This window comes from Fulvia fulva, chromosome 3 (genome assembly GCF_020509005.1).
Source record: "Fulvia fulva chromosome 3, complete sequence".
Taxonomy (NCBI): domain Eukaryota; kingdom Fungi; phylum Ascomycota; class Dothideomycetes; order Mycosphaerellales; family Mycosphaerellaceae; genus Fulvia; species Fulvia fulva.
Genome location: NC_063014.1, coordinates 832,265 through 845,025, shown reverse-complemented (window position 1 = coordinate 845,025; position 12,761 = coordinate 832,265). Strand labels below are relative to the sequence as shown.

The window sequence follows — 12,761 nt, the reverse complement described above, 5'->3', positions numbered from 1 at the left end:
GCTGTTGCTTCCTGCATGGTAGGCTGGTTTTTGAGGATTAATGCGAAATCGCATCGATCCTTGCAGGCTATAAAGAGCTACATGTGAAGAGCAAACGCGCACAAACTTTGGGTTGTTCTACGAGGTTGAGACATAACTCCACCATGCGCCCGTACCAGTCCGACCATGAGTTGCACCTGACGATACATACTACAAGATGTCCATAGCATCATCTCATGGGTCCAGCGTCGACTGGACTGGGTACGGACCTCCTTCACCATCCGATGCAATCAGAGACGGTCTGTCACGGTAAAGTTTCCCTTTCGCTGCACGTGCTCCGGACAAGTCACTAACGCTTCATTACAGGCTACGCCTGGACCAGGCATCATCAGACTTCGCTTTCGTTGCTCATGGCCAGGAGTGGAAAGTTCATAAGCTCGTTCTGTCCATGCACTCCGATGTTCTCTACAAGATGAGCAGTAACGGAGAATTCCCAGTATGTCCACCACTGTCTACAATGTTCATAGGAAACATGTACTGACTCTTGGTTCCTAGGATTCTAGAGCTGGCCGCACTACGCTACATGGCCTCGAAGACAAGCCTTTCGACGCCCATTATGTCCAGGCACTCGTTATGTACATGTATGAGCAGCGGTTGGTAACTCCGTGGACTCGCAAGAGCGTCTTCTTTGGACAGGCCAAATGCCATGGTTGGAGCGAGACCAGGGCAAGAGAAGACGCCGAGACCGCTGTATTGAACCAGGGTGCTGATCTTCCAGCCTCTAATGCTGACAGTGCAGTACCACCTGACGATGGGGAGGAGAAACCAAAAGAGCCGGTCATCCATGGCGATTGCGTCTATCACCCTACCGAAGGTCTCGACTTCTTGATCACAATGGCCAACATGGCTCAAGTAGGATCTCCACCACAGATACAACACTTTGAGGGGAAAGATGTACTGACCATATATGTGTAGATGTACAACATCCCAGCGCTGAAGTACATGGCTGAGCAGGTAGTGGATGAGTACCAAGACTGCCTGATGCCAGGCAAGCTCGATGCTGTCGTCGAACGGATTTGTACCGCGGGCACTGTGACGGAACGCATGCGAAAGCTCGTGGTGAATGCAACAGCATCTAAGCTTGGAAGATTCCACAAGACTGGCACTCTTGACGACCACCCAGAATTCAAGGAAAGAGTGTTCCAGAAATTGGGTAGGGATGATCATCGGCGCATCGAGAGAGAGAAGAAGGCTGAAGTAGCGCGCGAGGCAGCAACTCGTCGGCGTAATTCTGTTGAAAGTACCTGGCCAACACGGGTGTGGTAGTAGAAGGTGGACTAAGACGCTCGTGAAAAGAGTGGGCAGTTCGTGACAGTAGTTCGGTAGGTACTAATCATCTTTATCTGAATTAGAACGACGCGTCATCCGAGCGAGAGCTGCATGCTTTTGCTTGCTGCCCCGTTGACCAAGAGATGCGGGCGGACCGAGTTTGGGTGGGGCTGATAGCATGTGAGGGTCAAAGTGAATGAAAGCTCACACGAGCTTCCAGCGTTTACTCGCTCACTTCAGCTGTTGATACTTAAGCAACCGAGATTTTCCACCTTGCTTATTCTCATCTCCGATACTATCACACATACACAGACCAGACCACCACCAGCCATGTCGACGAGACCATCAACTCCAGTATCTCACGCTGGCGAAGACATGCCATGGGAATACACTGAACCCGCACAAGCACTCGTCAAGGGCATGAAGAAGTATCAACGACACCCTCAACCGCTCTTCCCGTATTACATACTGACACCATTGACTAGGCTCATGGAAGATGGCAACGACCTCTCCGACTTCACCCTTGTGGCTGACGGCGGCAAAGAGTGGAAGGTCCACAAAGTCGTCCTCTTCATGCACTCCGATGTCCTCTACACCATGAGCTCCAGCCCTACCTTCATAGAGAGCAAGACAGGCCGCGCCGAGCTTAACGACCTCAACGGCAAGCCCCTTGATGCACAGCTTGTCGATGCCTTGGTCCGCTACCTCTACCGTCAAGATTTGCCACTCCAATGGCAAGCCAAGAGGGAACCGGGATGGGGTAGCATTTGCGGCGGCCACACCATACTTACGGAGCTTGCTGAGGAAGTCGAGGATTTGAACATCAGCAACGGCGACGACGACGAGGACGGCAGTCAACCTCCTATACCTACCCGCTTAACGACCCCCCTCGACGAGCTTGAATGGCCAGATCTTCGCCAAGCCGCCATGGCGCACAACTTCGAGCAAGCACTCGAGTGGAAGTGGGATGACTGCGACGCCCATCCCAACCACGGCATCGACTTCTTCCTTTCCATCGCTGCCATGGCAGACATGTACAACATCCAACCCCTCAAGGCCTTGGCCATTTCTCACATCGAGAATTACGCCAACTGCGACATGCCAAGCAAGCTGGAAACGGTCATCGACAAGCTCTGCGCTGCGGAGGCAGTACCTGATGAGGTACGTCATGCGGTTGTCGAGATCACCGCTTGGAAGATTGGGAAGCTCCACACTGCAGAGGGTGGTGGATTGCTGGAGCGTCACCCAGAGTTTGCGTTGGAGGTGTTCAAGAAAGTGGTCCAGCGCGAGAATCAGAAGATGGAGAGCGAGAAGGCAGCGGCGAAGAGTCGGCGCGATGCGTGGGTCATCCATCTCGCCCGCCATGATAACTGGGCTGTTGATGCTGATTATCCATAGGTACATGTCTCCCCCGTATAGCCCGCCCGGACCGCCCCCAAGAAGCACAAGCTGGGTAGCTGGAGACTGGGATCCTTGAAAATCGCCAACGGACGGACAAGGACGGTACCGGAACTCTTCAATCATCAGCAGACTGAATCATACTGCAGAAGATGTCATAAGAAAAGAGGCTCTCCAAATCAATCATCATCTGAACTCACCAATCGAGCTGTACCTTCTTGCCTTGAGGTACTGAGTAGGCGACAACTGGTAGCACGTCCAATCATGCGGATGAAAGGCAGGTCGAGGGTAGAAGGCTCGAACATGGCGAACACTTGAGCTTCTTCAATCATCAATAGATTGAAGCCGTACTGCAGAAGGTATCATGAAAAAGAAGCCAATCCAAGGACAATCATCATCTGAACTCATCAAGTCATTCCCCATCCATCCACCCATCTCGCAACCTCTACTCCTTCTTGCCAAGATGCAGCTTATCCTTGAGATTATCCGTGAACTTCTGCTTCTCCTCACCACCACCACCACCCTGATGACCTGGCCCACCAGTCGCGCCACCCGTGTTAGCCGCGGTGTTGTTCGCGGTCTCGCCTGTCACCTCGTCAGCAATCACATTCATTTCATACTCAACTTCCACCAAAGTTCTATCACCACTTACCAGTAGGCTGACCCTCCTTACTCGCAATCCCAGCCTCACTCGCCCTCTTCGGCGGCACCTCCGGCACAATAGCGCTCTCGCCCCAGTGCTTATCTCCTAGCTTCTGCCCACCAGCAGACGGGATCGATTCGCGGTTCTCCATGGAGCTACCCTTAGTTTTACTTCCTGATTGCTCATGCTGCAGGGGCTTGTGCTCGTTCTCTCCCGACGTCTCGCTGTCTGGGAGGTTCTTGTTCTCGGTGTCGTCGCGAGCGCTGTTGTGGGTGTTCTCGTGTTCGAGGCCACCTTGTGGGACGTCGCGGACGGTGCTGTCGGCGTTCTGGCCTACGATGTCGTTGGAGCCTGTCAGGGTGGGAATGTTAGCTGTGGTGTTTGGGGCGTTGGGGTCTGTGTGTGCGGCTGCTGATTGCCCCGCGATCGGTGCTGTGGTCGCGGTCGTGCTATTGTCCGTAGTAGTGCTGTTGTCTCCTCTGTAGCGATTCAAGGTGCCCTCGGATACACCACCAGCACTACCTTCAACGGCAGAAGATCTGGTCCGATCAGGGATCTCAACAGTCTGGCCGTGGGAAGAAGAAGCAAGCACGCCTCCCGCAACAGCTCCCGCAGCGCCAGTAGCAATGGCCGCCTCAGTCGCTGCTGCCGATCCAGCGGTACCCGCATTCCTGGCATCAACATCGGCAGCCTCACGCTCTGGCTCTACGCTGGTGCTGGTGCCCATGCCAAGGAACCCCAGCACGGTCCCGACAGTCCCCTTTTCGCCCTCCTGGCCGGACTCCTGGACGGGACTCTCAATGTGTGCGGTGCTGCTCACGCCTCCCGCGTCCTTGCCAATGCCAGCAGTGGCATCGTCGGCGCCGGGGTTGCTCGCTGGTGGTTGGGCGGGTGCTATGGGCTCTGGTGGGTTGGAGGAGACGCCAGTCGTACCTGTTGTCTGTCGCGCATCAAAGACTTGGTCCTTGATGTGCTCAGTGCCATCTTGGTGGATGGCGTTGCCGCTAACATCTGGGAAGAACATGGATGGTTAGCCATGACCTGACTCGTGGACAAACAAGCAAGGTTGACAGCTTGGCAACGGCAGATGGCACTTCACTTACTCTGCGAGGTGGTGTCGTTGAGTTCTGCCATCTTGTTGGTTCGTGAAGGTCTGCCGTCTGCTACGCAACGGTAGATCGCTCGTTCTTTAATACAAGGTCCTTTCCAACGAAATGCGAGCTCCAGAAGTGATGTCAAGTGTCAGGTCCAAACCGGGGTGTGTCCAGCCTTAAGCACAAATCCTCTTCCTTCGGATCAAACGGTACTGGCTGCTATGTCACTGCGCTCCACTGCAGGTCCACTGACTCACGGGCGTGCAGGCGGAACAAGCACGTCTTTATAAAGCAACAGCAGCAGCAGCTACGTAGCTCTTTGCGAGGGACGTCCGACTCGTAGCGATAGGATGAGGCACCGGCGCGCGGAGGGCTCGAGATGGAAAGGAATTTGAGCACGAGAGCAGCTACGTCAATGGGCAGCGCTCAGCACCTCGTCTAGCCGCCTGTCCCGCCATTTGCGCCGCATACCAACAACGCAGGCTTGGATCCTGCTTCGCGTGCCTCGACTGGGCCAGCGATGGCGTTTTGCTGGTCGTTGCCGAAGCACACACGCGGCTAACAGCAGAGGATTCATCACGAGTTGCGACAACCGTCACACATCAGTACCTAGTGCATGAGGAGAGCTCTGCAGCTACGTCACTGGGCAGAATCCAGGATCCACACCTCGCCTTGGTATGTACATGCACCTCTCAAGCTTGCTGTGCTTGGTCTACAAAAGCATGAATGCTGGCTCTGTGTGTCGATTGGCCGTGGTGATTAGGGACACGTTGGCTAAGCCTTAGCCCAAGCAAGCAAGCACGCTGAGCTGTGAAGTGTTGATTCGCTTATCGTAGCACGCGTAGCTCGTGGGGTCTGCTGGCGACTTCACTCTTGTGCGGAAGTGGGATTTGTTGCATGTGCTTGTCACGCATGAGGCAGGCATTCTTGACGCCAGGCGATGTCGATAGCTACAGGGCTATGATTATGAAGCAACAACAGCCGTCGTGCCGCGGAGAACCAATTGCTCTCTGGTACGCCGCGATATCGCAGCGGCCGATCAGCATGCCGGTCAAAGTTGCCTAAGAAAATATCAAGGACTTCGAGCCGAGAATTTGGAAGCTGTACCTGTTTCACCACTCTACAGGACTGAGACTCCGGACACCGTCTGCCTTGGTCCGTGGTATACAATCACGCAGATCTCCATGCACAGAAACGTGGAAGCATCACAGACATCAAGCCGAGCAAGTCCACAGACACCGTCGTCTTCAACTGACATCCCACTCAAGGGTCAATCGATAAAGCTGTACAGCTCTCTGCTATATCCACAGCATTCGAAAAAAAACATTCCACAGGCTTCCCCAGCGCCATGCTTATCCTTATCCACCTCCACAACCTCCATGCACCTGAGAAAGCGCCTCAGTCTGCGCCTAAAAGCTCAGCTCAGCCATCAAGGCTACAATCTCCTTAGCTCCTATCGTCCCGCGTAATAGAAATTATGCCTCCCACTCCCCACATCCAGGAGAGAAAAATACCAATGCAAGATCGGCCGTGACGTGAAAATATACATTAGCCGCAGCAGCAGCTTGTTTGCTAAATCGCCTGCCCAGCGCCCAGCGGAGATTCGATGATGGGATGAGATAATAAGAATTGACAGAAAGAAATGGAATAGCGATCAGATGGGCAGGGAAGGTGGCTTCTCCTTCTTGGATCTGCCCCATATACTCCTGGATCGTTGTCGACCAGCGGGTTTGTCGTCTTTACGAGATTCGCGTTCCTCGGGTTTCTCTGTCTTCGAGGAGTGCGAGGTGCCGGGTCGCTTCTTGGGTGTGTCTGGCATTTTGGGTTGTGTTTCGGTGTCATCTTGGTATTTCTCTTTGTAGATCCTGCGAGACGTTAGTACATGATGTATTGGGAAAAAGTGGCTCAACATACCAGCTGTTACCAGCCATAGAATACCCCTTCTTCTCGGCTTGTCTGTAGAACGAAGCCGCCTTCTTGTAGTCTTTCTTGACACCGACGCCCTCAGTGTAGCAGTAGCCTGCCTCTGCCAAAGCATCTGCGTCACCCCAGCTACCTGCAATCTCGAAGCAGCGAACAGCCAGCGCTTTGTCTTTGGGACAACCCCAGCCGTGTCTAGCACTGGTGCCAAGCTCATAGATTGCAAGGGCAAACTGAGCCTTACGCTTTTTGCGCTCAGCGAGATCCAGAGACTTCATGCCCTCTTCAGCATCAGCGACATCGAGGCCTGTAATGTCGACAGCCTTGCGCAGCCATCTGACACCCTCTTCGGGATTCTCTCGCATTCCCCAGCCGTGTCTGCACGCCATGGCGTACAGTAGCATGCCAGTCGGTTGGCCAGCTAGGGCGGCGAGGCGTAGATGGTATGTCGACTTGTTTGTCTCTCCAGACTCATGGCATGCAATCCCGATCTCGAGGTGTTCCTCCGGTGTCAAGTCAGCTGACGGGGACTTCTTGTGCAGTGGGGTCGCCTTGATGGTGCGATCTGTACTGGTCGTCTTCACAGACGGCGAAGATCGATGTATGGCTTCTTGTCTCGCTTTCTCCAGCGCGCGAGGATCCACAGATTGACTTCTAATCTCACTGGGCGCCGCTGCCACAGTTCGACCGGGACGAGAAACATCAGGAGTTTCAGCTCGAGGATCCGCTTGAGCTTTGGCGACTCTCTCGCGTGCCTGCTCACGCGCTTGCTCCAATGCCGGACTGTCGGAATGAGTCCTCTCGTGCTGCACCGGCCTGGATGCACCATGTTCCATGTCCCACTTGAACTGCTTCTGAATCCATGAATCTCGAAATGCCTTCGAGTCGCGATCGATATGCCTTCCACGTGGAAGAGCATACTTGGCATAGATGTGCGAGCCCGAGTCATCACCGGATTTGTCAATTGGGAACGCGAAGGAGGAGGGTGAATGCTCGAGCAATGCGGGCGTATGGATGTCAGAGAACTCGCCATCCTTGTTCCCATCGTAGTCGTCAGCAGACGCTTGTCGTGATAGTGGCGACTTTGATGAATGCTCTGTACTATTGCTGGCACCAGACGCCTGCCTTAGTGGTAGATTTGGTCGTTTGTCGAGCGACGGGCGACCATCCAGAGAAGGTCTGGCGTCAAAAGAGGGCCGGCTGCCAGAGCTACTCATGGGCCGCGAGAAATTCGAGAAATTTTGTACTGGTCGCTGCGGAGTTTGCGTGCCGTTCATGGAATATTCCGAAGTCATAGAAGGTGATCTGTGTACGGGTTGCATCCATGGTGAAAATGGAGACTGTGGTCGTGATACGCCACTGCTGCCGGAGAATTTTCGCGACGAAGACACGGCATGAGAGCCTGTTGTCGAAGCGCCGTCCTCATCGCCGCTGTCGGGCGGCACAGAACGAATGCTCTGAAAGCTGCGCGGCGATCTGGGCCACCGCGGCGATTGAGGTACGGCAAGACCACGTTCTGATGTTTGAGTGTTGGAGCGATTCGATCGTTGCGAGTCGATAGTCATGGTCCGTGGATGCGAGGAAATGGTATCGATGCTGTTTGTCAAACTGGGGTAGTCGTTTGGAGACGGCGCCTGCACATTGACGAAGGTCGAGTCCACGGGTTCTGGCGAAGATGCTCTTGGCGCTGAGATGCCAAAGTAGTCTGCAGCTGCTTTTGCTGCTTGTTGCGGTGTCTGTGCGCGTCGCCCAGGCGCATCGAAGAATGGAGTCGGCACTGGTGGCTCCTCTTCCTCGGGCTCTGTCGCAGTGCTGAATCTGGGATAATAGCTCACCGGCCTCTCGTTCGTCGGTCTCTGGTCTGTAGGACGTGTTTCTGGCACCTTGCCGTGCGACGACACTGGCATCGACTCCTCGTCTCCCTCCATCAAATCTGTCATCTTGCTCTCCCCGCTCATGCTTCGGAAATAGCCTGGCCTGTTCGAGATCTCCTTCTGCACCATCATGGGCGGCAGCCTGCTCATCCTCCTACCATTCTCCTGCTGCTCCTTGAACTTCCTCTGCAGCGCCCGCGACTGCATCGCGAAGGCATCGAGAGGTGACAACGCTGGCGGAATCTCGCCCGCCCGCGGCGACGGTAGGTCTCTGTGTGCAAACATCCTGGGCGGCTCAAAGGCATCCGGGCGGTCCTGGCCCACGTTGAGGTCGGCGGGTCGCGGACCCATTGTGTATTATGTATATGCGGCGGGTGATGTCAACGCCTCTTCTGACCTCGCTAGCAGAGCATGTAGTGTGTAAGAGGTATGGGTAAGGCCTGTAGGAGTGCTGCTATCTCGGGGTCGCGGGTGCTTGTCTGTGGTCTGACAAGGCGGTGCAGCGCTGGCGATTCGTCGGCGGTTTGTGAGAATAACAAACAGGCGGGAGGCAAGCAACGGCGGGTGGTGATGGGCGCATGTGTGATGGTCGTGTGAGCGAGCGGCAGGAAGTGACAATGTCAGCAGTGGATAATGAGCGGACGCGGCGAGAACGAGTGCACTGCCTCTGCCACAGGTGGTCGTCGCAGAGGTGGGCGAGAGTCAAAAGCTGCTGCATTGGATGCGCGAAACAAGCGCCCATCCACTGCATCCAGGGGTTCAAGGTTGCCTCTGCCGCGACACGCTTGGCACTTTAGCAGGCCCGCACCAATCACACGCCGCCTCTCCGCAAGCCTTCATTACATTACATGTACTCGTGTACTCCATAGCGTAGACTGCTGCTGTGTGATTCTAGCGGGAGATTGTCGTCATGTCGTGTGACTGCTGTGCCGTGTGAATGGCCGCCGCGCCTCTTCACCCTTTGCGCGAGTGTTGGCCACTACTGCCGACGCGTGTGGTGCTGAGCCGTTCGTGCTGTCGACGACCGATGCAGTCCTTTGTGAAGCTTTAGCCGGCCGTTGCGCACATCTGGGGAGCCATTGCCACTCTATTTCGAGCATGACCCTGCTGCACGATGTTGCTGCAGGTACATGTACACGTAACACGTCCTCTACAAAGTCGCCACGCCAGCCTCGTGTTGCTCGGCATCAATGGAGGATCTGAACGTCGCAGATACGGCAACGACCGTCGCAGACCGTACAGCACGATTGCGCGCAGAGGTTACTTGATTGGGACGGGCAAGACAGTCATCTTCTTGCGGCCTGGTCTGCCGCCGATCGCGAGGAGTAGGTATATAGGTAGGTCGGGCTGATATCTGATGTATTCAGCACCCAGGCATCTCGCAGTCAAACACAGCATCCCGATGCGAAGAATCTAGCTGTGACCAAGACCAAGCCTGGGGAGCGTTTCGTCTTCGTCACAGCACATCCTGCACTCGCCGAGTCGTCCATCACGCGCCACAGCCGACATCATGACAACTACCGGCGATAAGCACATCCAGTCTCAGTCCAGATCGTGGCGTGCTTGCAGCGATCCTGTTGGTAACGGCACTGGGAACCTCGGACAGCAGGCTGGAGCCCAAGGATGTGTTGTCTTCCACAACAATGATCGCTATGGCTACGGTACCAACGTATGTGGCCGGTGCAATCGCTGCCATGGCTGTGGGAGTACCAACAACGGCATTAGACCTATACAAGCAGTGTACTTTGGTGGCAAGAAGGCCATGCAGAAGCTGTGAAGCCGCAGCAGGTGCCAAGAATACCGAGAGCAGATGGAATGCGTTCAAACATACCATCGCGCTGGCCGTTATAGGGAGTCCCATGCTGTGCATAGAATCGCGAGGAATACATGTAATTTACAAAAGCAGCGCTGATGGCCGTCATAGCTTGACTCCCCGCCTCGATAGCTCTCAGCTCCAAGCAACAATGGACGTCACTGTCGAACGCACATTGAGCAGTAACACATAATTACCGACACAGTGGCCATACCGTCTCAACCTGGCACTGCCTGACACCGTAGCTCGACCAGATACAGCACCAATCAATTCGCCGTCCAGTCAACCAACATGGCCAGCTCCCGCGGCTTCGACGACAAACCCCACGCCTTCAACCCCGACGACGTCCCAAAACCACCTCCAACATACAACCAAGTCTGCATAACCCCCCTCCTCCACACCAGCAAGCTCATCACCCTCGCCGGCCAAACCGGCATCACACCCGAAACCGGCAAAGTCGCCTCTCGCTCCATCCCCAAGCAAGCCCAACAAGCCTACAAGACCGTTCACGCAGCACTGAGGGCCGCTGGTGCTCATCCTCGCGATATCATCCGTGTAAGGCATTACATTGTGACCGAGACGGGGGACCCTGAGGTGGACAGGATTGAGGTGGTGGAGAGGGGGTGGGGGGAGCATTGGATGGAGTTTATGGATCGTGAGGCGGAGGGGCATAGGCCGCCGGATACGGTGTTGGGGGTTGCGAGTTTGGCGAAGAAGGAGCTGTTGTATGAAGTTGAGGTGTGGGCGGTAGTGCATGGGTAGGAAGGCGTGGTTGGTGGTGGATTCCTTGAGAGTGGATGTCTGCATGGAAGCAGCAAGACGCTGGGGGTGGTGGTAGGGACAATGTTTACTCGCATGGTGTTCTCTTACCTGCACATTTCAATCATCGAGCGTCCGTTGTACAAACACACCACACTGAGTATTCATCGCAGATCATCGAAATCATCATCATCAGCAATTCTTCAGTACGACAGACAGACCAGCGAGATCCATCGCCTGCGACTTGACACCATACACTATCGCAAATACACTCAGCACAGATGAATCATTGGGTTTGGGTCATCATCACCATCATCATCCGCTTGCCGCCTACAAATTGATCTCCATACGCTGTCGCACCGGTCTTGTCACGGCGACAGCATGGCTGACATGACTGCGGCCCAGCTGTTTACTGTGGAAGGCATCGAGCGCGAACGTCAGCTGAACGACCAACGAGATGCTGAAGAAGCCGAGCGTCAACGCCTGTTGTCTTCCCAGGTGATTGACCAGTACTTCCGCATCATTCACTGTCAGCCCTCCACGGCCGAGAAAAATACTACTACAGGTCCAGGGCCCTCCAACGCCGAGGACGATACTGCTACAGGTCCAGACACACGGGTTCCGCAGATTCCTCCTTTCGACCCGGACGTCCAATCCGAAATCGACGTCTTTTTCAGAAGAAGCCCGCAGACTCGTACCTCAGCCCATGCCCGCTGGTTACTGGACTTACTATGGCGCATCATGTCAGCCGACTATGGATTGCCTCTTACGGAGAAGCTCACCGACTGTGAACACATACACTGGCTTGGGGTTGCTCTCTCTTACGGTGGTCTCGTGCCTGGCGACGAGGGGCTGAAGGATATCTATGATATCACAGGTACGGCTTTCGATCATCACTACTCCCAGAAGTCCTCCTACTAACACACCCTGCCCACCCAGACCTGGACTACGCCATCCGCAAACCAGCACACGAACTAGGCCTCAACCTCAAGGCCGTCGAATCGTCTATCCTCCTCTACTTCCGCTACACCAAAGGACTGACCGTACTCTACCCCGGCTGCATCGACACGTTCTGGGCGCCCAAAGGGCTGGAAGTGCTGGCTTTCAAGATGTGCTACGACACTCACTTCAACATCCGCTTGGCCTCTGATAAGAGTCAAATGTTGAATATCACCGCGGGTATTGTTCTTACGACGCGTCGGTACTATGATGATAGACATCCCTGGATGCAAGCGTTGACGATTTCCAACCAAAAGTTGCATGAGGAGATTAAGGCGGCTATTGATATGAGGGAAGGGAAGGACAAGGAAATGCGGGAAGAGGTTGTGGGGGAGAGGAAAAAGCTACAGAAGAAACAGAAGAAGATGGAGAAGAAAGAAAGGCGTTCGTGCATGTCGTGGTTATCAGGCACTCGTAGTCGCAGTTTTTGGCCAGGTTGGTAGCAGTCATTAGATATGCAAAATACACGCATTCGTTGCCAAGATGGTCTACCATCAGTAGCCTGACAACCCAAAGCTCGACGATGTGTCATGGTATCATAATGAATTTAACATATGCATAATACCGTCATCGCATGAACGCAATACACACCACCCCTTGTGCATCCCACCCGCCAAGACTAAACATCTAATACTTCTCACCAGTAACCTCCTCATCATGCCCAACCGACTTCTTGCGCATGGCAACATTCTCAATATCCGCCAAGCTCGATTTGCGGTGGTCACCACCAATGTCCTGCACATCCTGGAAGGAGACGGTAGGCACGAAGCCGGATGACTTCCAGGCGTGAGGCACCTTGGCGTAAAGCTCGTCGACTTGCTCGAGGGAGAGACCTGTTTTGATGATGCGTCAGCGAAAAGGTTCAAAACACTTGTGATGTGATGGGGGGGACAGGCTCTCTTACCCTTGGTCTCGTAGATCATGGCCCACACGAAGAAGATGCAAATGAAACA

The 12,761-nt window shown here is 54.6% G+C and overlaps 7 protein-coding genes across 7 annotated transcripts; 5 read left to right on the top strand and 2 right to left on the bottom strand.

The window, feature by feature from the left end:
• Positions 1-196: 196 nt before the first annotated feature.
• CLAFUR5_07973 (uncharacterized protein) lies at positions 197-1,305 on the top strand (the record flags this gene model as incomplete). Its single annotated transcript, XM_047907121.1, has 4 exons — positions 197-288; positions 346-475; positions 535-891; positions 955-1,305. The coding sequence occupies 4 exons, from the start codon at positions 197-199 to the stop codon at positions 1,303-1,305; spliced, it is 930 nt and encodes a 309-aa protein (XP_047759710.1).
• Positions 1,306-1,638: 333 nt separating this feature from the next.
• Positions 1,639-2,706, top strand: CLAFUR5_07972 (uncharacterized protein; the record flags this gene model as incomplete). Its single annotated transcript, XM_047907120.1, has 2 exons — positions 1,639-1,736; positions 1,794-2,706. The coding sequence occupies 2 exons, from the start codon at positions 1,639-1,641 to the stop codon at positions 2,704-2,706; spliced, it is 1,011 nt and encodes a 336-aa protein (XP_047759711.1).
• A 445-nt stretch (positions 2,707-3,151) lies between these two features.
• Positions 3,152-4,483, bottom strand: CLAFUR5_07971 (uncharacterized protein; the record flags this gene model as incomplete). Its single annotated transcript, XM_047907119.1, has 3 exons — positions 3,152-3,291; positions 3,359-4,360; positions 4,453-4,483. 3 exons carry the CDS (start codon positions 4,481-4,483, stop codon positions 3,152-3,154), a joined length of 1,173 nt encoding a protein of 390 aa, XP_047759712.1.
• Positions 4,484-6,097: 1,614 nt separating this feature from the next.
• On the bottom strand, positions 6,098-8,588 carry CLAFUR5_07970 (Mitosis inhibitor nif1; the record flags this gene model as incomplete). The annotated part of the gene is made up of 2 exons (XM_047907118.1): positions 6,098-6,308; positions 6,358-8,588. The coding sequence occupies 2 exons, from the start codon at positions 8,586-8,588 to the stop codon at positions 6,098-6,100; spliced, it is 2,442 nt and encodes an 813-aa protein (XP_047759913.1).
• Positions 8,589-9,747: 1,159 nt separating this feature from the next.
• On the top strand, positions 9,748-10,014 carry CLAFUR5_07969 (uncharacterized protein; the record flags this gene model as incomplete). The annotated part of the gene is made up of 1 exon (XM_047907117.1): positions 9,748-10,014. The coding sequence occupies one exon, from the start codon at positions 9,748-9,750 to the stop codon at positions 10,012-10,014; it is 267 nt and encodes an 88-aa protein (XP_047759326.1).
• Positions 10,015-10,341: 327 nt separating this feature from the next.
• CLAFUR5_07968 (uncharacterized protein) lies at positions 10,342-10,812 on the top strand (the record flags this gene model as incomplete). The annotated part of the gene is made up of 1 exon (XM_047907116.1): positions 10,342-10,812. The coding sequence occupies one exon, from the start codon at positions 10,342-10,344 to the stop codon at positions 10,810-10,812; it is 471 nt and encodes a 156-aa protein (XP_047759797.1).
• A 378-nt stretch (positions 10,813-11,190) lies between these two features.
• CLAFUR5_07967 (uncharacterized protein) lies at positions 11,191-12,251 on the top strand (the record flags this gene model as incomplete). Its single annotated transcript, XM_047907115.1, has 2 exons — positions 11,191-11,686; positions 11,749-12,251. The coding sequence occupies 2 exons, from the start codon at positions 11,191-11,193 to the stop codon at positions 12,249-12,251; spliced, it is 999 nt and encodes a 332-aa protein (XP_047759809.1).
• Between the last annotated feature and the right edge of the window lie 510 nt (positions 12,252-12,761).